Source organism: Abramis brama, assembly GCF_963993115.1.
Source record: "Abramis brama genome assembly, chromosome: 3".
Taxonomy (NCBI): Eukaryota; Metazoa; Chordata; class Actinopteri; order Cypriniformes; family Leuciscidae; genus Abramis; species Abramis brama.
This window is the reverse complement of record NC_139965.1, coordinates 2,362,425-2,388,531: the sequence shown is the minus strand read 5'-3', so window position 1 is coordinate 2,388,531 and position 26,107 is coordinate 2,362,425. Positions and strand designations below refer to the sequence as shown.

General features: G+C 39.1%; 1 protein-coding gene across 2 annotated transcripts; it reads left to right on the top strand.

Moving 5' to 3' along the window:
* The first annotated feature begins 8 nt into the window (after positions 1 to 8).
* ripk3 (receptor-interacting serine-threonine kinase 3) lies at positions 9 to 24,646 on the top strand. Of its 2 annotated transcripts, none has more exons than XM_084109727.1 (13): positions 9 to 366; positions 1,302 to 1,626; positions 12,860 to 13,011; positions 17,341 to 17,390; positions 17,915 to 18,070; positions 19,191 to 19,273; positions 19,514 to 19,571; positions 20,725 to 20,762; positions 21,497 to 21,533; positions 21,616 to 21,665; positions 21,750 to 21,768; positions 22,973 to 23,023; positions 23,881 to 24,646. In XM_084109727.1, exons 1-13 carry the CDS (start codon positions 206 to 208, stop codon positions 23,979 to 23,981), a joined length of 1,281 nt encoding a protein of 426 aa, XP_083965853.1. In that variant the 5' UTR covers positions 9 to 205; the 3' UTR covers positions 23,982 to 24,646. The 2 variants fall into 2 exon arrangements, with proteins under 2 accessions (XP_083965853.1, XP_083965852.1); XM_084109726.1 differs by having other exon boundaries at positions 204 to 366; positions 20,722 to 20,762.
* Positions 24,647 to 26,107: the final 1,461 nt, after the last annotated feature.

Sequence of the window (26,107 nt, the reverse complement as noted above, 5' to 3'; positions counted from 1 at the left end):
GACGTCAGCGCGCGCGTGCGTGCGTGTGTGTGTGTGTGTGTGTGTGTGTGTGTGTTTGTGTTTGATGGGGAAGTGAAACAAACGAACTTCACGATGTGGACTGGAAGCGTCGCCATTTAACAGGGAACTTGGAGAAAACAGCGATGGTCTCAAACATATCATGACACGTTTAAGCTTTAAGACTGTTTAACTGTATCGATTATCGATGGACGCCGGTCAGTTCTGCCGCAGACCGGAAGTGGTTAGTGACGACAGTCTGCAGGGTTTTATGAAGATCGGTTGCGGGGGATTCGGTGAGATCTACCGGGCCAAACACACGGGATGGGTCATGGATATGGCGATAAAACTGCTGCTTTATAAAGACGGGTAAAGTAGATCATTCTACATCTGTTCTTCAGTGCTTTTCTAGTCAGGTTTCCCATGTGACAACTTGCCCCGTATGGAGCAACATCCGCTACTGGTCAAATCACCACAGTTCTTTGGCAGAAACTTGATCCTGGTTACCATTTGCATTACTGTATTTACATTAATTAATTATGTGTTAAATTGTGATTAATGATGTGTTTTGTGTTCCAGAATGTCAACTTGTTTTCTGATTATTGTGTATGTTTGGAGAAATCTATAATAATATATCAGTATTTATGCAGAATTTATTTTTTTGACTTAAAGTCAATAATGACATAAAAAGTTGAAATTGTGATATTAAAAAGTCAAAATTATGACAAAGTCAGTCATAATTATGAGATAAAAAGACAAATAAAGATGAAGATGAAATTATGACATACTAAGTCATAATTATGAGATAAAATGTGCAGCTTATTAATGAACAACTGTTATCAAGCAGATTTATTTCAGCGCTCTATGAAAATGCACTATAAACATGTTTATTATTGTAAAGATGAATTGTGTGTTCTCATTTCTCCCGGCCCGTTGATCAGGTCCACGTCCTCTTCGAGATACGAAGACAAATTGAGACACAAACTAAATATGACATACTAACTCATAATTATGAGATCAAAAATCGAGCTTATGACTGAAGCCCAACAACGTGTTGCTAAACGACAGCCTCGATGGCCAGTCCAGGCCCGCCTACACACACATCTAATGATGCACGATAAACCTGTTGAGCCACACAATCAAAAAAGAAAAAAAAGAAAAAAGGAAATGATATATCGTTATTTATGTCAATCAAATATTTTGACTAAGACAGTCAAAAATATGAGAAAAAAAGTCAAAACTATGAGATGAGTCATTCTTGAAATACTTTCTTTCTTGTTTATTTGTCTGGTCTCGTTGAGCAGGTCCACGTCCTCTATCCAGAGAGAGGCAGCCCTGATGTTCCAGGGAGGGAGCCCGTACGTCATGCAAATCCTGGGCCTGTACGAGGGCCGTCTGGGGGAGTCCCGGCTCCCGCTGCAGTGTGGGCTGGTGATGGAGTTCATGGCCAAGGGCTCGGTGTCCGGGCTCCTGCAGACGCTGGCCGGGCCCCCCCCGTGGCCCCTGGGCTTCCGCATGGCTCATCAGATCGGCCTGGGCATGAACTTCCTCCATCAGCTGAGTCCTCCACTGCTGCACCTCGACCTGAAGCCCAGCAACGTGCTCCTCAACGACAGCCTCGTCGCCAAGGCCAGTCCACACACAGCTGCTGATGCACGACACACATGTGCAGCCACACAGCCTAAAAAAAAAAAGATATATCGGTACTGACATTTTTTTTACTTAAAAGTTTGTTCGACATCAATACCGATATAAAAAAAAAATTGGCTTAAAAAGTCAATTATGACATAAAAAGTCAGAATTATGATATTAAAAAGTTGAAATTATGACATTGAAATTGTGAGATAAAAAGAGAAATTGAGAAAAAAACTAAATTATGACATACTAACTAATTATGAGATAAACAGGGTTCCCACGGGTCCTTGAAATCCTTGAAAGTTTGTGAATCTGAAAAAATGTTTTCAAGGCCCTGGAAAGTTTTTGAAAATAAACATACATAGAGACAGGTGCTTGAAAGTGCTTGAATTTATTTTGATGGTCAGATACACTTTTTCCACCGTAATGGTTCTGTTGTTGTTACCACTTGTGTCTATTCAACCGTATAGTGCTGCGCGGATCGCGGCTAATCGCGGGTCGGGCGGGCCGAGTAATACAAACATTCCATTCCAATTAATCGAGGGTGGATGACAGATAAATCATTATAATGTGTTGAGTTTAATAAAGACACGGAACTCTCATCACGGTAAAATGCAATGAACGTGTGTGAACGTGAACGTTTACTTTCGTTTTCAACAACGTAATTCTCTTCAGGGAAAACCAATCAAGGAAAACATATCAGGGCTCGACAATAACGCTTGTCCGGGACCATAGACTGTGTCCGGGACACGTGTATTTTTTTCTTTTTTTGAAGGGGAGAGAGAATTGTAGGCCTATTACTTGCCCAACCAGACAAATGCCCTGATTAAAACAATTTTTAGTATAAAAATACAAAATAACTAATTCTGTTTTATTTCATTTAATGTAAGTGGCGATTGATAGCCTATAGTTGATAATAATATAGGCCTATAATGTACTGATGGTAACAATGTTGCGCTGTTGAGGCTTGCGCAGTTATTTATAACACTATAGTTAAGAAACAATATTTTGTATAGCCTAGGCTACACACGACCAGAGAGCCATCAAGATTGAAACCGAGACTGATTTCATAACAGTTCAATAAACAAATAGTTAAAATTAAGTCACTTACATTTTGAACGCAATGACTGTTTTTGTTCCGTTTCAGCAGCGAAAATAGTTCAAAACAAAGATCACCGCAGAACCATCGCGCATCTCACAGCAACACTTGCTATACTGAATGATTCAGCATTTTGAGCGAATCGGCTGAGTCAAAGATTCAGTTACCCATTCATAAACTGCCTCATTCTGAATAAATCAGCCGTTTGAACGAATCGTTTGAATGAATGACTCAATGACTCGCTCATTAAGACGGTCGCCTGCCGCCTCCTGCTGGCGGTTTAGTTTCATAAAGTATCATTCTTTTCAACATTCCTTACTTGTATATTCAAAAATATTTTAAATAATCTAATTTAATACACTTATAATTTTTCAATGTAAATTATTTAATTTGATTGGAAACAGCATAGTGTCTTATTATTTTAATTGAATATATTGATCAAATTTAAGAATTTGAAATGAAAGATGGAGCAAACATTTAATAAAATTAGGGGAAAAATGCCCTTTATAAAAGGTACAAAAAAATTAGTGTTTTCAAACAGTGATGTAATGAAACATTGACAATTTAAGTTTGAAGGGAGTAAAGCCTCTGTTTAGGCTATTAAGGAAATGTAATTTTGCCAAAAGAAAAACTTTTATTTTAAATAAATGTTAATTTTTAATCAGCCTACTTCAGTGTGATATGTTCTGAATAATTGTAATGTGATGATCAGATGCAGATATCTAAATCAAAGTATATGGGCGGTTTGCGGGTGTATTATCTATTTTTAACAGTGGATTTGGGTGACTCAAAGTGCACCAGATTAATGAATTTATCTTTAAAATGTACAAAGTTTTCTTACCGGGGGGGCATGCCCCCGGACCCCCCTAGGGGTACCAGGCTCCACCCACAAAAATAATGTGGGAAACACATTAGGCTATATGATGATCTACAAAAAATAATAATTTAATTATCTTATTATTAAAATACATTATTAGGATTTTACCACCTCCGCCTTATTTTGAGCCAGGAAAAACCCTGGATACGTTAAGTTTTTCCGCATGAGGTAGGCTACTTTGTGTTGTACGTTGCCATGACGTTCACAGGCGCATGAAAGTACCATGGTACCTCAACGTTTGTTGTTGGACACAACAAATGTGTCCCCACATTAAGTCCTTGAATTTGAGGGTATTGGACCTGGAAAGTCCTTGAAAGGTCCTTGAATTTGAAGTTAACCAAGGTGTGGGAACCCTGGATAAAGTCAAGCTTATGACTGAACAGATTTTATAATGCACATTTATTTCAGCGCTCTATGAAAATGCACTATAAACCTGTTGAGCCCCACAATCTTTGAAAAATATATAATAATATATCGGTATTGATGCTGAACAAATCTTTTGGCTTAGAAAGTCAGTTATGACATAATAAGTCGAAAATATGACATCAAGTTTAATTTTGACTTATGATAATTACTATGAAATAAAAGGTCAAAATTTACACAAAAAGTCTAACTTTTGACATACTAAGTGGTAATTTTGACTTTTGTGCAATAGTTATGAAAAGTTGAAATTATGAAATAAAAACAAAATTATAACTGTCATGAGTTGAAAAGTCGAAATGATGACATGCAAAGTTATAATTTTTACTTTTATGTAATAATTATGACAAAAAGTTGAAATTATGAACTAAAAGGTTTAAATTTCGTCTAATGTAATAATTATGACAGTCGAAATTGACAAAAAAGTCAAACTGTGATAAGGTGTAGAGAAGAACCCAAAAGCAGAGAAAGCATTCAACAGTCTTTAATTAGGTATGCTGGCAGAAGGAAGCGGTAAGAACAAAAACACTTCTTAAACAGATAACACAAGTTCTTCCGTAGACTTCGGGTAATCGGAACGACTTCCTTCCGTAGACTCAGGGTTGAAAGCACATGGATAACATAAAGTCCCGTTGCATGAAGTGTGCGTGAGAGGTATTCGCCCAGATGCGTTAGCCCACAGATTCGCTCCAGCGAACAGGATAGAACAGCTACAAGGAGCGGCCACCAGTCGGAAACTCTGCACACAGTATAGCTCAGTGGAGATGACAATCACACGAGTAGATACCTCTTAGTTAGGACACGATCTCACCACAAAATGCCCGTAGACGAGACAAGACACGACACGACAGAATTTGCACAGAAGCAACGTATGCACAAACACATGAAATAATCTGGCGACAAGACAAGGGAAGGTCAGAACAATAAATAGCAAATCCTATTAGGGAAAGAGAGAGCAGGTGAGAGAGTAATGAGGCGACAAAGAGAAAGTAATGAGGTTCAGCTGGAAATGATCAGAATGTAAAGGAGCGGCATGAATGAATGCGTGTAGAGCGTGGGAGTGTGTATGAGTGTGTGTGTCCAAAAGGGGGAGACAGAGTAAAGAAAGGAAAAGCCAGGATCATGACAGGATCATGACAGTACCCCTCCTTTAACGAGCGCCCCCTGGCGCATCTAAGGGAGCCTGCTGACGGGCACGGAGGAAATCCTCAATGAGCGAAGGGTCCAGGATGTCCCGGGCGGACACCCAACTTCTCTCCTCCGGACCATACCCCTCCCAGTCTACTAAATATTGGTGCCCACGACCTCGGCGACGCATGTCGAGGAGCTTGCGAACCTTATAGACGGGTGAATCAACGATACGGACCGGAGGAATTGAGGGACGCACGGGCGCGCGTAACACTGGTTTTACGCATGAAACGTGGAAAACAGGATGGACGCGACGTAGATTGGGAGAAAGCGAAAGTTTAACTGTGACAGGATTAATGATCTTGACGATACGGAACGGTCCGATAAAACGAGGAATAAGCTTGCGAGACTCAGAATGAAGAGGTAAATTGGATGTGGATAACCACACTCTTTGACCACAGACATAACGAGGACTCTTTATGCGACGCCTATTTGCAGCGATGCTCATGCGTTTCCTAGAACGAAAAAGGGCAGATTTCACCCCTCTCCAAGTGCGTTTGCATCGATCAACAAATGACTGGACGGACGGAACATTAGATTCTGCACTCTGCGAAGGGAACAAAGGTGGTTGGTAGCCTAGGCAGCCCTGGAATGGAGAGAGACCCGTAGCAGACGTAGGAAGCGAGTTGTGCGCATATTCAGCCCAGGCGAGCTGGTTTGACCATGACAAGGGGTTACGATGCGCTAGACTACGAAGAGAACGTATAACAATTTGATTGGCTCGTTCGGCCTGACCGTTAGTTTGTGGGTGAAAACCCGAGGAGAGACTAGCGGACGCTCCGATGAGACGACAGAACTCCTTCCAAAATTGGGAGGAGAACTGTGGCCCTCGATCGGAGACAACGTCAGTAGGTAACCCGTGTAGTCTAAATACTTGGTCGATCAAAATTTGAGCCATCTCCTTAGCGGATGGAAGTTTAGTGAGAGGAATAAAGTGCGCAGACTTGGAAAAGCGGTCAACGACAGTAAGGATGACGGTCTTCCCCGCCGACGAAGGTAGACCCGTAATAAAGTCCAGCGCGATATGGGACCATGGGCGTGATGGAACTGGTAACGGACGTAACAAACCGGCCGGAGGAGAATTACTGGACTTAGTTTGGGCGCAATCTACGCACGAGGCGACATACCGACGTGTATCATGATCCAGAGTGGGCCACCAGAAACGTTGACGAACGGTAGCAAGAGTGCCCCGTACGCCGGGATGGGCAGTGAATTTAGACGCATGACCCCAATGAAGGACAGAACGACGGAGATGAACCGGAACAAACAGAAGGTGCCTGGGACATTTACGCGGAATGGTAACGCGGGCGAGAGCGCGCTTAACTGACTTCTCGATTCCCCAGGAAACTGCTCCTACCACTCTACCTGGAGGGATAACCTCTTCAGGTGTTGTAGGAGAGGAGGAAGAGTCAAAGATGCGAGAGAGAGCGTCAGGTTTTACGTTCTTAGAGCCTGGACGATACGAAATCGTGAAATCGAACCGCGTAAAAAACAAGGCCCAACGTGCTTGGCGAGCATTCAATCTTTTTGCTGTTCGAATGTATTCAAGATTCTTGTGATCTGTCCATACTAGAAAAGGAACAGATGACCCCTCTAACCAGTGTCTCCACTCACCCAAAGCTAAACGAATGGCTAGTAGCTCACGATCTCCCACGTCATAGTTACGTTCGGCGGGCGAAAGGCGATGAGAGTAAAAGGCGCAGGGATGAACCTTTCCGTCTGCGGCGGAGCGCTGGGAAAGGATAGCCCCGACCCCGACCTCTGACGCATCGACCTCGACTATGAACTGTCTGGAGACATCGGGAAAGAGCAAAATAGGCGCGGTAGTGAAAAGGGTCTTCAGACGATCAAAAGCGCCTTGGGCAGGGGCAGACCATTCGAATTTGGCCCTCACTGACGTTAAGGCAGTGAGAGGGGCGGCTACCTGACTAAAGTTACGGACAAAACGACGATAAAAATTCGCAAAGCCCAGAAATCGCTGGAGCGCTACACGAGAATCAGGAACAGGCCATTCGGTGACTGCCTGGACCTTGATCGGATCCATGCTGATACCTTCCTCGGAAATAATTGATCCGAGGAAGGTGACAGACGGGGCATGAAATGAGCATTTTTCAGCTTTGACAAAAAGTTTGTTCTCAAGCAGGCGTTGGAGAACCCGACGTACGTGTTGTACATGCACTTGGAGAGAGGGCGAAAAAATTAAAATGTCGTCAAGATAAACGAATACAAAAATGTTCAGCATGTCCCGAAGCACATCATTAACGAGTGCCTGGAACACTGCTGGAGCGTTGACGAGGCCGAACGGAAGAACCCGATATTCGAAGTGCCCCAGGGGTGTATTAAACGCGGTCTTCCACTCATCCCCCTTCTTAATGCGAACGAGGTGATAAGCGTTTCGTAAATCGAGCTTGGTGAAAATCTTTGCTCCCTGCAAGAGTTCGAAAGCCGAGGACATCAACGGCAAGGGATAACGGTTCTTGACCGTGATCTCGTTCAGCCCACGATAGTCAATGCAGGGACGCAAAGAGCCGTCTTTCTTCTTAACGAAAAAAAAACCGGCGCCCGCGGGTGAGGACGAAGGAACAATAGTACCCGCATCAAGGGACGCTGACAGATAGTCTTCGAGTGCTTCGCGTTCGGGGGCGGACAATGAAAATAGCCTGCCGCGCGGGGGCGTAGAACCTGGGAGGAGCTCAATACTACAATCATAAGGTCGGTGAGGAGGAAGGGATGCCGCCCGGGACCGGCTGAACACCTCACGCAGATCGCGATACTCCTCCGGTACCCCGGACATATCACCTGGCTCTTCCTGAAAAACAGAGACAGATGACACAGGAGGAATGGCAGAGGTTAAACAATCAACATGGCAAGACAATTTCCATGACACGATAGAATTTTCAGACCAATTAATCTGGGGGTTGTGTAGGGCTAGCCAAGGGTGTCCTAGTACAACAGGGCAAAAGGGGGAACAAAAAACAAGAAAAGAAATTGTCTCTTTGTGATTCCCAGAAACTATGAGGGAAATAGGAACGGTCTTCTTACGAATCCTTGGCAGTGAACTGCCGTCTAAGGCATAAAGTGACGTAGAGTCTGCTAGGTCAATAAGAGGAATACCTTGCTCTTGTGCCCAAACTTCGTCAATGAAGCACTCCTCTGCCCCGGAGTCAATCAACGCCGAACAGGGGATGGAAGAACCAGACCAGCGGAGACAAACAGGAACAGTAGTACGGGCCTTTGAAGGAGGATCCTTTGATGTTGCGCTCGCCAGTAGCCCTCCGTTTACTGGCGAGCGTTGGCTTTTACTGGGCATGACGAAACAAAGTGTGTAGATGCGGCGCAGTACATGCACAGGCGATTTAGTACTCGCCGCTCTCGTTCCTTGGCGGAGATTCGCAAACCTCCCAGCTGCATAGCTTCGGGCTCCGGTGCCGCAGGAGGCGGAGAAGAAACAGTGGGTGGAGACAGTCTAGCCGAATACTGACTGCGCGCCCGACGGCGCAGATCAAAGCGCTTCTCAACTCGGATGGCCAGGTCGATTAACAAGTCAAGCCGAGTAGGTACTTCGCGGATGTAGATTTCCTCTTTCACCTCAGAATTAAGCCCCTCCAGGAACCGGGACACTAAAGCTGGTTCATTCCAGCCCGCAGTGGTGGCGAGGGTGCGAAATTCAATCGCAAAGTCTGCTGCGGAGCGTCTACCCTGTCGCAAGGCGGATAGCGCCCGTGAAGCCTCCTCCCCGTGAGTTGACCGGTCGAATACCCGAATCATCTCCTCTTTGAACCGGGGAAAGTTGAACACACAGTCCGCCTCAGCCTCCCAATTAGCCGCGCCCCACTCACGAGCTCTCCCAATGAGTAACGAGATGACAAAAGCGACTCTGGCTCGATCCGTGGCATAAGTAACTGGCTGCAGAGAAAAAACAACCTCGCATTGAGTCAAAAAGGGGCGGCATTGCGTGGGCTCACCCGAATAACAAGGAGGATTGTTGATACGAGGCTCCGGTGCCTCGCGGTGTTCCTGTGAGGCTGGTATTTCTCGAGGAGAGTGATGGAGACGGTTGGAGAGGTCCGTAACCTGGGAGGCGAGAGACTCAACGGCGTGTCTAGCAGCCGACAGCTCCTCTTCATGTCGGCCTATCATCACGCCCTGTAGCTCCACCGCTGTCTGGAAAGGATTGCCACCTGCTGGGTCCATGCTGGCCAGATTATTCTGTGATAAGGTGTAGAGAAGAACCCAAAAGCAGAGAAAGCATTCAACAGTCTTTAATTAGGTATGCTGGCAGAAGGAAGCGGTAAGAACAAAAACACTTCTTAAACAGATAACACAAGTTCTTCCGTAGACTTCGGGTAATCGGAACGACTTCCTTCCGTAGACTCAGGGTTGAAAGCACATGGATAACATAAAGTCCCGTTGCATGAAGTGTGCGTGAGAGGTATTCGCCCAGATGCGTTAGCCCACAGATTCGCTCCAGCGAACAGGATAGAACAGCTACAAGGAGCGGCCACCAGTCGGAAACTCTGCACACAGTATAGCTCAGTGGAGATGACAATCACACGAGTAGATACCTCTTAGTTAGGACACGATCTCACCACAAAATGCCCGTAGACGAGACAAGACACGACACGACAGAATTTGCACAGAAGCAACGTATGCACAAACACATGAAATAATCTGGCGACAAGACAAGGGAAGGTCAGAACAATAAATAGCAAATCCTATTAGGGAAAGAGAGAGCAGGTGAGAGAGTAATGAGGCGACAAAGAGAAAGTAATGAGGTTCAGCTGGAAATGATCAGAATGTAAAGGAGCGGCATGAATGAATGCGTGTAGAGCGTGGGAGTGTGTATGAGTGTGTGTGTCCAAAAGGGGGAGACAGAGTAAAGAAAGGAAAAGCCAGGATCATGACAGGATCATGACACAAACATGACAAACCAAGTGATCATTTTTATTTATGTAATAATTATGACAAGAAGTCGAAATTATGACATAAATTAATATAAATTAATTAATTATTAATAAATTAATAATTATGACACACAAGTTATAATTATGAGAAAAAGTCAGTCGAAGACATGCTAAGTGCAAGAGGGAGGGTAAGTTATTCAGATTCAAGATTTTTAAAACAATGATGTCCACCGATGAATCATTTACAGTAAACACTGCAATATTCCATACAAAACATGAATTGTCCATTTTGATGGTGACTTGAGAGAGTAGTGCGATTAAAAGGTTTACATGATTATAATGTTTCTGTGAAACCCCTGAAGCTCGACTCCTGCTCTCTCCGATGGATCAGGATGAGATTGGGATATAAACCATCAGATCGTCAGTATATTCATGGTAAATGTTTGTAAGGGTGATTAGGGGATTTAAAGTCTTCTAATTTCATTGATGCCACAATGTTTCTCCTGCTTTCCTCATCAGTCTTGTTGGGAATGTTGAGGCTGTTTCATCCGATTTAATACTAGTTAAATCATCGAGTGATTTGTGGTTTGTAACAGAGAGATTTCTGTCGAACTGAAACGCTTCCCACTGGTTGTCGCAACGCTGTTTAATAACAGTGTCCGGGACCGGGAGTAAACGCAACTATTTGTTGTTACTGTAACTTACTGACCGAGAAACCGCTTCAGATGATTCAGCGACGGAGCGGTCCGAATGAATCCGAATAGTTTTAGACCGTTACTGACCGGCCACTTTGACGCTCTCTCCGGCGGTGGCGTGAACGCGCATGCAAGCGCGTTTAGAAAGAATCGAACCAAAAGAATGATTCATTCACGAATGATTGGTATCGCTGGTTCAGTCGACATAAATTCGGGATACATATAATAACTGCTGCAATATTCGCACATAAAACGTTTCTCAGGTCAATCGGAGCGAGTATCAAACTGAATTTGCCGCACCGCCAGGAAAAGAGGAGGAGGTTGGTGCCGTCGGGCCGGATGGAGATGATTGGCGGGCCGCATTTGGCCCGCGGGCCGCCAATTGAATAGCCTGGGTCTAATGTGTAGAGATGCTCGATATATCGGCCGATATATGATAATTTTTAATGTTATCGTTATCGGCCCTAAAAACAAAATGTGGCTGATATATTAAAGCTGATGAATAATGTATTATTTCCTTCAGCTGAGACTCTTCAGATGCGCACTGTTCAACATGATGGGTTTGAATCGCTTGAAATATGATTGGAATCACTTTAAAAAGGAAAATACAGTAAAGTAGTGCAACATGTCTGTCATATCGGCTACATAAAATTGTCATGAGAAAATTATTATTGTGTGTTTGAGACATGACTTTTAATGGTGAGAATCCTCCACATCTCATAAATGCTTCTCTCAGCGCAGATTCAGGATGTTATCATCGCAATATTCCTTCTAGAATTAAACTCTACGTCCATATCAGCACAGACTGGCTGTGTTTAACCCTTTGTCTCCAACCTGCAGATCACAGATACATTTGTACATGAAATATATTTTTTCAAAAACATGTTTTACTCTAAAACTGTGAGAAAATCAAAGGCATAAAACTAAACAAGTTGTGTTTCAAATATGATCTTGATATCTCAAACAATGTTCTTTAGTGAGATGTTGTTCGGCTGCAGTACCAAATGCTTCCACTAGAGGAAACTCGCTCATTTTTTACCATGAGGAGCACAAGTGTGACTATTACTTACAGGACCATTTAACCTTCTCGAATCATGTCCATGAGCAAAAACCTTTACCAAGTTTCGTACCATTCCGGTGAATAAAAACATTTAAAAAAAAAAAAAAAAAAAAAGAAATGTAAAATTTTTCGGTCAGAAATGACCAAGAGCCCTATCCTCCACATCTCACTGCTGATAAATGCTTCTGTCAGCAGATTCAGGCCATATTCTTTCTAAGATTATCAACTTACTTAAGCTGGACTGTGACGCTATTTTCTTCTGGAAACAAACTTTGTTGCATTATTTTCCTGTTATCTCTGTAAAGCTGCATTGAAATACTCTGTACTGTAAAAAGCGCTATATAAATAAAGGTGACTTGACTAGGGTTAAAGTCATCGGATCGTGTCCGTGTGTAACGCTGTGTGTAACGCTGTGTGTAACGCCGTGTGTAACGCTGTGTGTAACGCTGTGTGTAACGCCGTGTGTAATGCTGTGTGTAACGCTATAATGCCGTGTGTAACGCCGTGTGTAATGCTGTGTGTAACGATGTGTGTAATGCTGTGTGTAACGCCGTGTGTAATGCTGTGTGTAAAGCTGTAACGCCGTGTGTAACGCCGTGTAACGCTGTGTGTAATGCCGTGTGTAAAGCTGTAACGACTGTGTGTAATGCTGTGTAAAGCTGTAACGCCGTGTGCAACGCTGTGTAACGCTGTAACGCCGTGTGCAACGCTGTGTAACGCTGTAACGCCGTGTGTAACACCGTGTGTAATGCTGTTTGTAACAGTGTGTAACGCCGTTTGTAACACTGTGTGTAACACCGTGTGTAACGCTGTGTGTAACGCTGTAACGCCGTGTGTAACACCGTGTGTAACACCGTGTGTAATGCTGTTTGTAACACTGTGTGTAACACCGTGTGTAATGCTGTTTGTAACACTGTGTGTAACGCCGTTTGTAACACTGTGTGTAGCGCTGTGTGTAACGGTAACGCTGTGTGTGGTCTGCAGATCACAGACTTCGGCTTGTCTCGAGTGGCTCTCAGCGTGTCGAGGTGTTCGGGCGAGCGAAACGAGGACGAGGGAGGAACGCTGAGCTACATGCCTCCTGAAGCGCTGCAGTCCGTCAACTACAAGCCCAGCAAAGCCTCCGATGTCTACAGGTGCTGCACCACACTGCAAAAAAACCCTGTCTTACTCAGTATTGATGACTTGTTTCCAGTCCACGTCAAACTAAAAGTACTAAAATGACATAAGATAGTAAAGGATTAGTTCACTTTCAAAAAATGTTTTGCTGATAATGTACTCACCCCGATGTCATCCAAGATATCCATGTCTTTCTTTCTTCAGTTGAAAAGAAATTAAGGTTTTTGAGGAAAACATTCCAGGATTTTTCTACACAGAATGGACTTCAATGGCAACCAACTATTCCAATGTTCAAAGAAGGTTCAATTGTCTGTCTCAATTTTTGTTAAAAAGTATATATATATATATTTTTTTTTTTAGAAAATGGCCGATCGTTTCGCTAGATAAGACCCTTATTTCTCGAATGGGATCGTGTCAAGACTTTGAAGCTGCATTGAGACGGACATTAGAACCTTCTTTGAACATTGGAATAGTTGTTTGCCATTGAAGTCCATTCTGTGTAGAAAAATCCTGGAATGTTTTTCTCAAAAACCTTAATTTCTTTTCGACTGAAGAAAGAAAGACATGGATATCTTGGATGACATCGGGGTGAGTACATTATCAGCAAAACATTTTTTGAAAGTGAACTAATCCTTTAAGTCTTGTTTTCTGGGGAAATTAATCAAAATTAAGTGAGTTTTTGCTTAAAACATACAAAATTATCTGATTAAGATTATTTTTCTTACCCAATTAACAGATAATTTAGTTTTTTTTAACATTAACACACTTAATTTTGATTAATTCCACCGAAAAACAGGACATAATATCTTATGACATTTTACTCGTCTAGTAAATGCATCTTGATTTAAGAAGTGTTTGACAAACAAGTGTTTGTGTCCCACAACACCTCGCCCTTTATATAAATTTGTTTGATTTGACTCTCTCTATAGATATTTTTTATCTTCTCTCTCTTCTTTTTTTTCATCTTCTCTCAACAACCTCTCCATCTCTCTGATAATTTGCTTTTTTTCCTTTCTTTTTATTTTTTCTTATTACATCTGATTATTACTATAGACCCCTTCAATGTTTGTAAACATCGAACGCCTAGGTTGGGTGCGCGCGCAGCATGGGGTCAGAAAAGTGGTGCGGCTAATAGACTGGCATATTGTGTCAAGGGTATGCACTGTCTTTGCCATCACAGGAACGGGAACAGAACCATAATAAACTTGTTTTAGCTAATGGCGATTGTCTGCCTGATTAGAGTCCTGCACGGGTTCGGACGGGTGACCCGCAAATTTTGCTCAAACGGGTGAAAAATATCCAACTGTGTCGGGTCGGACACGGGGGAAACACGGGTTTAAAACAATCACATGCAAACGTAAAAATATATTCATATTTTTAGGAACACGTCTACAAAAATATGCCTGCATGTATAAAATAATTTAAAATCCACATCAGTTTATTTGCCCACGCGCCACACCCTCCCAGGATCTTTCACTTTTAAAAATGCATCATAACCGCGCGTGCGCGCGATCTGCTTGCAGTCGTTGAGATGGATGCTGAGGAGTTGAAGAAAAGAATAGCTAGTGGAGATAAAGTAAAGTTGTCGACAGTCATCAAAAATCAAGTCCAGTGTGTGGGAGAAATTTGGAGTTATCTGAAGAAAATATTGTGAACGGCTTATTTGCTGCATGCATTTTCGTGTTGGATAGCCGCAAATGTGGAACTTCATCGCCGAGGAAGCAGATAACTGGTAACAAACCAAGCAGTTCTGTCGAACAGTATTTTTTTTTCAAATTTAACACTGTTAAGTATGTGTATTTTTTTTATATAATAAACGGGCAGACTGGGACAATGCTACGATCAAAGATGCTCGTGTTTGTAGTGTTATTGACAGTTATTGTGACAACAACGGTAGAGATAAGCCATGGTAAGTAAACAAATGTTTTCTGTAAACTGTAGACTGGTTTAATAGTTAGGTGAAGTTCGATATCTGGCATTAATTGTGACCTGTGTCATGTTAGCAGATAGCAGTATCTGTCTGAAGACTCATAGACTGTAAAAAAAAAAATAGATCTGAACCATAGACTGTAAAAAATATGGACAAAGCGTCTGTGACGTCACCCATAGACTTTCTGAAGAACGGGTTTGAAGCCGTTTATGGGGGGTATGGGCGGCGCCATCTTGGAAAATCTTGGGAAATCCTAACCCCGCCCACCTTCTGACGCAGCGCGCGTCACTCAGCTCGATCTGCTACTCCGGTTATCTTTGAGTATATTTTAGGCAACGAAATATGTTATAAAACACCATACTAACTCTTTTCGTTTTCATTTAAAGAAATCTTAAACATTCTAGCCACACAAATGTGGTTCAGGCAACGCGTATTGGTTATATTCACTGCATATAACGTTTGCCTATTTATAACAAAACGAAATATAAAACACAAACCTGCCTCTTTTCGTTTTAAATATAATATAAAAATATTAAACATTTTAATATGGTCCAGGCAATATGTGCATTTGTACTAAACAACAGATTTTGCAGTAAACAACATTACAGATCATATTCGTTGTATTAAAATTTAAAATGACAAAACTCAACCCAGTCTCTTTTTGTTAAATTTCAGTTTTATCAATATTAGCCATTATAAAAGTATAAGTAAAAGGTACAAGAAGCTATACAAATAAAGCAAACAATTCAGTCAAACATACAAAGTCAGCGCTCTAGTCTAACCATACAACGGTAAACTTAAATAGCTTATAAAGTTATGAAACTTCCCCTCAGCCAAAACGATTGCCCAGGGAACAAATTACAGATTCACGAGACCAAAAATCGCCCGTTAGATATAGACAAGATGAATTATATCTCATGTTTAACCACTACAGAGACGCCAGAGTCCGCAGCAAACACCAGAACGTCTAGCCGATGAAAGGCTGTTCCAGGCGGGGTACATGAGCGCCGAGCGCCCGGTCATCGCTGGATCTCACAACTGGATACAATTTTCATAAATCTTTAAATAAACCACAGATTTGAGCTTTAAACAACTACATTCTCGCCTGAAAAACTCTTAAAACTACATTTCATGATACAGAAACAGTAGTATTATATGTCAACTGTATTAAAAAATGGCGCTTCTTATGTTGTCATTCTCCTTGGCGCTGCCTAAGCTGTCAATCAAGCTGTCAATCAAAGTTAACCACGCCCTTATTGTCATACATTTTATATCTAAATACGATCTAAACTAACGAGTTAGAAAAAAATTCACCCCCCTCACAGTTGTCAGGCACTCGGAAGCTATCGAAAAATACAATAAAAGTCCATGGGACCAACCTGTAAAAACATGAATTTATGCTGTGAAAACGGACATTTTAACATGGGGTCTATGGACATTTGCTCCCTTTTGGGACCTCCCTCTAGCGGATTTAAGATGTATTGCAGTTTTTCGCACTTCCGGGTAGGCTTCATTTTTCAGATCAGAATGTTGCCGCTTGATCTGAACAGATGTCGTCTATTTTTTTTTTAAACGGATGAGATCCTGCAGGAATCCTGAAAAACTTGACTCCACAACTGGTGTGATTTTCACAGTCCACGACGCAACAAGTAGGCATTTTTTCTTGACGAGAAATTCTCTGGTTAACACACAATTCAATGGGATGGAATGAACTTTCTGACCCCGACATGCGCACTGCGAACTGAGAATTTTCCTGTGACGTCGACCGGTAACACTTTACAATAAGGTTCATTAGTCAACATTAGTTATTGTATTAACTAACATGAACTAACCATGAGCAATACATTTGTTACTGTATTTATTAAAACATTAGTTGATAAAAGTAAAGCTGTTCATTGTTTGTTCATGTTAGTTCACAGTGCAGTAACTAATGTTAACAAGATTTCAATTAAAAATTAACATTAACAAAGATTAATAAATGCTTATAAGTGCAGTTCATTATTAGTTCATGCTAGTTAATGTAGTTAACTAATGTTATATATAGTATATATAATGAGCATTGTTCTACATATATATATTAGGAAACTGATAATAGAGATATACACATACTCAACACAATTGTACACACGCTTCACATTATTACACGCACATCCTACTTTCGGTTTAATGTGTTTTGTATTGATGGTATCGTCTAACTTTGTTTTTATCTTATGTTCTGCTTTAATAATAAAAATAAAAAAAGGACTAGAAATTAAAGTTACGTCAGCCGCCTCGAAACCCCGCCCACCAAACACACGCCAGCCAATCAGACGTCAGATAAAGTGATTGACAGGCAGAGAGTGTTTTCTGAACAGGCTGTAGCATCATGACTGAATATAATGTGCTAATGTGTGTTTTGTGAATGTTTGTTCTCCAGCTACGGTGTCCTGCTGTGGTCAATCATCACTGGGAAGGAGCCGTACAGCGGTAAGCATCTTCTTTTTCAATTTTTTTTATGTACTTCTATGATATCTTCATATCAAAAACATACGCACACAACATACAAATATATTCCCATACATACACAATACAGTCGTGTTTGCTGTACATCTCCTCATCAGAAATGTTTCTTTTTAACAAAACAACAACAAAAGAAGAAAATAACTATGTACATATAGGGAGTAGTCTTTCTGTGAACAGAAAATATATTATTTTATAGTCTGTATTGATCTGTCCACCTTGAACACATTTATGGTGAAACGGATGAAAGATGAAGAGAGGAGAGGCTGGATGACAGGATTTTGTTTGAATAAGAAATTAATGTTTGAAATCCATATTTGATAAGCTGTGACGTAGTTAATCCGGTTTATTTCTTCTTCTTCTTCTTTTGGGCTAGTAGAAGCTCTGAGTGAAAGAGTTCATTTCAAACCCAGAATGCTTTGGATAAAAGCGTCATCCATATGAATGAATGTGATGTCTCCCCCGCCGGCGTGTGTGTGTGTGTGTTCCAGGCGCTGTGTCCAGTCTGGTGCGGTTTCGGATCCCTCTGGGCGACCGGCCGGACCTGACTCTGATCGACCTCGGCGAGACTGAAGGACTGGAGGGACTGGTGGAGCTCATGAGGAGATGCTGGGACCAGGACGCCCAGCGCAGACCGTCCTTCCTCGGTCAGGAACACCAGCAGCATCACATTTATTTATTTATATATTGCTTATTTTATTGTTTTATTTTTTTAATTACATTTTATTAATCCGTGCATTAATTCATTATTTATTTGTTATAATCTTTTTATTTGTTTATTTTAATAAAATAAAAAAAATATTTTTTTTTCAATCTTTTAGATGCCAAATATGGTCATCTTTGTATTAATTTATTATTTATTTAAATCAAATTTATTTTATTTTATTTATATACCTATTTAGTTTAGTAGTGTTTTTTTTTTACACTTCTTTTCTTTTTTATGTAAATGAAATTTTATTAATCCATTATTTATTTTAATCAAGTGCATTAATTTATTATTTATTTGAATAAACATGTATATTTATTAATTTTTTTTATTATTTTTCTATCTTTAAGATGCCAAATATGATCATCTTTGTATTTATTTATTATTTATTTAAATCAAATTTCATTCATTTAAATAAACATTTTATTTATTTGTTTTATTTATTTATTTAAAAAAAAAAATATATATATATATATATATATATATTTTTTTTTTATGCCAAATGCGATCATCCATTTATTATTTATTTAAATAAAATTTCATTTATTCATTGTAATAAATATTTTTTATTTTAATTAATTAATTTAGTTCTTTAGTTTTTAGTTTTTTACATTTCTACACGGCTTTTCTTATTTTTATTTATTCAAAAAATATATTTTAATTTTGTAATATCTTAATTTATATAGTTTAAAACAAACAAACAAAAAAAAAAAACATTATTTTTGCATTTTTACACTGGTTTTCTTATTTTAATTTAAATCAAGTTTAATTATTATTATTTATTTTTTTGGTTGTATCAAATGTATTTATTTAAATCAAATTTCATTTATTTAATCAGTTTTAATTTTTTTAATCAAATTTATTAATTTAATCAAACGTTTTATTTAATGTTATTTAAATAAAATTCTATTTATGTTTAATAATTTATAAAAATCGAATATTTCTTATTCTTGGATTATTTTCATGAATGACATGGTTTATTGAGTGATGTGTGTAATGTGTGCTGGTGTGTGTTTTATTGAGTGATGTGTGTAATGTGTAATGTGCTGGTGTGTGTCCAGACTGTGTGAATGTGACGGAGAGGATCTTGGAGAAGCACCAGCGTGGGATCAGCGATGCCGTCAGAGACGTCCTCAAACACCTGGTCAAACACACTTCTCTCATTCAGTTTCATTCAGTTCTTCTTCTGTTTCAGTCAGTTGCAGATTGCTTGGTTTTTCCTTAAATTCAGTCGTGTCAAACTTAAAGCCACAAAAAGTCTTGATCATTTCAAGAGGGGTATATGTGTGTGTGTGTGTGTGTGTGTGTGTGTCTGTGTGTGTGTGTGTGTGTGTGTGTGAACCGCTCGAGTTGACCAGATCTTCTCTGCTCTTCTCATGATCAGGATGGAGACGTCTGTTCCAGTCTGAGATCAGTCCAGATCTCCCGTAACCCACAGAGCGGTGCGTTCACACATTCACATCTGTGTGTTCTACACACACTTTTATCTGAATGATGACTATAGTGGAACATAGTGTTGCACGGTGTACCAATACTTCAAAAGTATCGCGATACTCGGAAATTAAAAACGTCACGATACCTAAATTTATCAGTATCGATGCTTAAAAAAAAATAAAACGCCTCCCTATGGACGTCTGTGTTTTTTTCCAGACGCACGCAGCAAAGAACCTGCCGCTGTCAGTGTCATGTGACAAAACACTACAGGGAGATGGCTGCATGTGCGAGCACAAGTGGTCCACGACTCGTAGAAAAAGATGATGCGAGGAGTGACATATGGAAGTACGTTGCCTACCTTGCTCTGTTGCACGGTGCACCGATACTTCAAAAGTAAATCGGAAATTAAAAACGTCACGATTCCTTAATTTATTAGTATCGATACTTCTAAGAATGACCGCGTTCCAGATTTGTAAGGCCGGTGACACACTGGCTGCGTGTCGTGTCCGTTTTTATTTCGGCTCCCATGTTAACTGCCTGCGTGACACGCGTCTGGGCGCAGCTCGAGACGCGCGGAAAAAGCGTGCATGCTAGAAATGGATCCGACGCCTATTTTTCACGCGACACGCAAGCGTGTTGGAAGCGTTTCCAGGCAAAATAGAATAGGAAAAGATGTTTCTATGTCATTTTGACACGAATACATATCATATGTTACCAATATTAAACATTGTTTAATATAATCGCTGTTCATATTTTTATTCAAAGTTCAGAATCAAGATAAAGCTCTTATGTTTCTTATGATAAATGAGATAATGCTGCTAAATTTATCAAAAATTTTACCTTGAATGTCATTGCTCTAATTTATTTTTTATATTTTGATATTTCATATTTTGTTCAAATGTTTAATATATCTGCTGTTCATATGTTCATTTATTAGTGTGTTATATGATTAGATTGTCCCGGTTTTAAAATAAAGCACAGCAATGATATTTGAGAGTGTTTCTCCCTTTTCAGGAAAAGTATCGAAAAAGTATCGAAATCGCAATACTTGACTTGGTATCGGTATCGAAACAATAATTTTGGTATCGTGACAACACTAGTGGAACAGAAGCAGTTCATCAATATTTTCTTCTTCTTCTTCTTCTTTGTGTCTTTCAGAAGAACGTCCTCATGATGTCACTGGATCACTTCCCAAACAGGTATTATATTATATTATATTATATTATATGTGATGTTATGTTATATATTATTTTATATTATATTATTTTATGTTATATTATATAGTACAAAATATTATATTATGTTATGTTGTGTTATATTGTTATATGATATTTATTATGTTATATTACATTATATCATTATGTTTATTATAGTGTTATATTATATTATATTATACAGAACAAAATATTATATTATGTTATATTATGTTATAGGCATATTATGTTATGTTATATTATATTATAAAAAAAATAATTTTAACCATTTTAACATTTAACATTTTAGCATTATTAAAAATAATTTCACTGATCTAATATTATATTTTGTATATATTTCTTATATAATTTTACATTATTACATTATTTATTAAATTAATAATACATTATTTTATTAAATTGTTTTTAATATTTTAAGTTATTAATTTTACTTTATCAATGGCAGTGCTGACAGAGAATTTAATATTAATTAAAAAAAAATAAAAAAATATATATATATATATATATATATATATATACACTTTTTTTTTTATATATATTAAATTCTCTGTCAACACTGCCATTCTTGATCTGCTAAACGATGATAGGAGTACATGAGCTTTTTCAATTCGGTGCGTCTCTAGTTAAAACATTTCAAACATTTTTCAGTGTGAAATGAACAGATAAATGAAATTAATTGTAAACTCACCTAAACCACAGGCTGTATCTCTGTCTCGTAGGAAACAGGAGCCAGTGACGCCGACCCCGTGAACAGAGGTGATCTGAACAAAAGTCAAAAACGCATTGTGATGATTCCATGATTTGTTGGTGCTGAATGTGTTTGTTTGTGTTTCTGCAGACTCGTTTCCTCGTCCCGCTGCACCTCTGACGCCTCCCAGAACCACACAGGTCTGAAACCTGACCAGTCACACTAACTAACTAACACTTCATACGACTGACCGGCTCACAGGTTTATGTGTTTCTTTCTTACAGCGCCAAACGTCGACACCAGGTCAGTGTTCTGAAACTTTACTCAGGATGTTCAGTATTTCTTGAGAAAGTGTAATTGAACGGCAATTGAAACTCATGCAGAAATCCGTAAACATGGTGCATTTCACCAGTTTAACCCTCTGGTGCTCTTCACGGTTTTTTTTGTCAATGAAATGAATGTAATATATTTTAGTTTGATAATGTTTATATAATATTTTGTATTTTTAGGGGATTTTATGGTACTAAATTACATTTACGCTGTATTTATAATGCATTTATTCACTTTTTGAGCATAGACCTGAAAATTACATTTCCAACTTAAACTGTCGTGAATCTTGAACGCTTTAGAGCGACAGACTGAAGTTTGACCTCTTACAGACGACACTTGGCCGATTATTGCTGAAGTGAACAAAGTTTTAAAAAGTGAACTTACAGAATTGCACGTGTATTGTTATGGAAAATGTGCAAAAATACTATTTAAATTTTTTATATGAAATATATATTTTCAAAATCATTTCATTTTACTCTAAAACTGCAAGAAAATCAAAGCCATAAATCTAAACAAGTTGTGTTCCAAATTTGATCTTGATATCTCATAAAATGATCTGTCAGTGAGATGTTGTTCGGCTGCAGTTCCAAACGCTTCCACTAGAGGAAACTCGTCTCCATTCATTTCCAATGCGCTCGTTTCTGACCGCGAGGAGCTCAAGAGTGACTATTACTTACAGGACCATTAAACCTTTTAGAATTATGTCCATGATTGTTTTTGTGTGTGTTCACACAGCAAGTGCCAAAACCTTTACCAAGTGTCGTACCATTCCGATGAAGTGAAAAATTCTAAAAAACAAAACGTAAAATGGGGACTATTTGACAAATAGAAATACTAAGGAAAGTTAGTATGGGACTTTAACAGCCCCATGTTAGCCCTACAGAATCACCAAATGTTGATCAAAGAATTACATAGTGAACATGTTTAGGGTTTGTGAGTTCCCAGCATGCATTGCAGCATGAATAAATGTTGTAGTTTTGCTGTTTGCCGACCTTCTCTTCACATACGATAGGCCCTTCTCTACACCTGGTCACTTCATCATGTGTTTTTACTGATCGGATATCTGATATCTGATCTGGTTAAACGAGATCTTCAATGCTGCCGCTATATATGCAAATTTAACCGAGTTCACACCAATGAAAGCAAGAGATATGAGCTGCATTTTCTTTATTATCAGGTAATTTCACGATCAAAGAGCGCAGTCGGAGAGAGAGCGGCAACAGCACTGGTAAGATCATTTAGTCTGATTATATACTGTAAAGCATGTCATATAACACACTCACACACCTTTATCTTTTAAAGTCCCCCTGTAGTCGATCACTGTATCCCTTAAAACTCATCTTTGATGTATAATATGACTTTTAAAAAAAAAAAAAATTCTTCATGCCTTAAAATATCTTGAATGTAACTCGACACCCTTGCCTCATTTAGTATGCGCGGTTCTATGAATATGCAAATGAGCCCCGCCTCCACTCACTCACTCAGCTCAGAGATCCACTGGTTGACGATCACACGTTGATCTGATTGGTTACAAGGTAGTTTGTGACGTCAGAAACACCAGCGATTTCAAAGCGTGTTTTTGAGACTGTCTTTGGTTCACTGCAGTTTTAAGGAGGAAATACTCAGCAATGGAGTCGACTTATGAATTTACACATGGTTTGTCTTAAAGCACATTAAAAACACCACATAGACACTGAGATTAAAACTGGATTTTCTCCACAGGGGACTTTAGGCATTTACACTTGTCCAGCAATCGGATTTAAATCACTTTACACATTTTTAAAGATTAACGTTAACTTTTAAGAAGGGCTGTCAATGACGTTCATTTAGTGTGATCCGTTATTAAAAAATAAATCATGTGATAAATTCAAGTACAAATTTTAATTGATTGACAACTCTATTTGTTGTCTCGCTCAACTCAACTCTAATATAATGCATAATTGATGCAGATTGCATGATAATAAAACTCCTTGAGCAATAACTGTTAAAGATCAGACATCAGTAATCATCAGTCCTTCTGGTGCTCTTCTCCAATCAGGAGCTGAAAGCTTGACTCACTCGTTCGCTTCTCTGCTTCTCTTTTAGGCGTCCACATCAACATGTCCAACGTGCTCGGAGTTCAGATCGGAAACAACAACTGCATGAACATTATTCAGAGATCCCGGCAGAGACACCAGACCAAATAAAGCCGTAGAGACATCATGAGCCTGGAAGTGGCGAGGTCGGTTTAGAAGAGTGTGGAAAACTCCAGCGTTTTCAGTCTGGCTCAACGAGTCACGAGTTTGGCCAACAACATTGAAAGAAAGAAGTTATATTTTACATGCAGAATTTTTTTTCTGTGTGATTAAGATTTAGTCATATATGTATGGAAGCTTGTTTCCACCACAGAATAAAACATTTTAAAAGATAATTGCAACTTTTTATCTCACAATTGCGACTTTATATCATGCAATTCTAACTTTCTGACTTTAAATCTCCCACTTACATGATATAAAGTCAGAATTGCGAGATATAAACATGCAATTCTGAGAAAAAAAACTTTATATCACACAATTCTGACTTTATAATCAAAGTAAAGTCGCAATTACCTTTTTTTATTTTTCATTCTGTGGCGGAAACAAGCTTCCATATATATTTGTATGACTTAGTATGTCATAATTTACTTTTTTTTTTGTCATAATTTCAACTTTTTATGTCATAATTACTCCAAACCATGTTTTTTGAAGACAAATCAGATTCACGAAGACTTTGTGACATGCAACTGTTTTAACAATCAGTTAACTATCAAATAACTGTAACGAGCTAACAAATTACTTTTATTACCTTTGATTAAATTGTATATTTTTCCCAAGCTGTGTCTCCGTGTGTTGGATATTCCCTGTGCTTTATGATCAGTCATATGAGGAGGAGGATCAGGAGTGATGGAGTGTGTGCTTTAGTCAACTCCTGGTGACTTTATATATATCTCACGATTATGACTTTATATCACACAATTCTGACTTTATATCACACAATTCTGACTTTATATCACGCAATTCTGACTTTAAATCACGCAATTATGACTTTATATCACGCAATTATGACTTTATATCACGCAATTATGACTTTATATCTCACAATTATGACTATATCACACAATTCTGACTTTATATCACGCAATTCTGACTTTAAATCACGCAATTCTGACTTTAAATCACGCAATTATGACTTTATATCACGCAATTATGACTTTATATCTCACAATTATGACTATATCACACAATTCTGACTTTATATCAGGCAATTCTGACTTTATATCAGGCAATTCTGATTTTATTACTCGCAATTGCAACTATAGCACGCAAATGTAAAATTGCAATTGTGAGAAAAAAAAGTCAGAATTGTGAGATAAAAGGTCGCAATTACCTTCTTTTTTTTCTTTTCTTTTTTTTTTCATGCCGGAAACAAGCTTCCATGTATACGTATCAAAGTTACTTTTTTTTTTTACTTAGTGTGTCATAATTTCGACTTTTTAAGTCATAGGTACAACCAAACCATGTTTTTTATTTTTATTTTGTGGCTATAACTGTATATTTTTCCCAAGCTGTGTCTCCGTGTGTGTGTGTGTGTGTTGGATATTCCCTGTGCTTTATGATCAGTCATATGAGGAGGAGGATGGTGTGGTTTAGTCAACAGGCTCCTGGCATCAGAACCCTCCCAATCCCATCATCCCATCTGTGCGAGCGGATCCTGCGCGCATCGACCCGCTCGTGACGCATCTCTCCTGGTGTTCTGGACAAAACACTGCGGAGCGGGGGGGGGGGGGGGGGGGGATAATGCGATAATAATGGAAACTTACCTATTCATGCCTTTCTCAAATATATCGGTAACACTTTACAATAAGTTCATTAGTTAACATTAACTATTCTATTAACTGACATGAACTAGCAATGAGCAATACATTTATTAATCTTTGTTAATGTTAGTTACTAAAAATACAGCTGTTTGTTCATGTTAGTTCACAGTGCATTAACTGATGTTAACAAATGCAACCTTTGATTTTAATAATGAATTAGTAAATGTTGAAATTAATGTTAAATAAGATTAATAAATGCTGTAGAAGTATTGTTCACTCTTAGTTCATGTTAACTAAGGTAGTTAACTAATGATTATTATTGTAAAGTGTTATCATTATATCTAAAAATAGTCACGTTTTCCGTGCACATCCCTAATTCTAACATTCTCTTTATGCAAAATGATTGATGATGTTCTGCAGTGCAAACGAGAACACGCGATGCCAGAAAAGAGCGAGTGAGTGTTAGCGGGCCGGAGA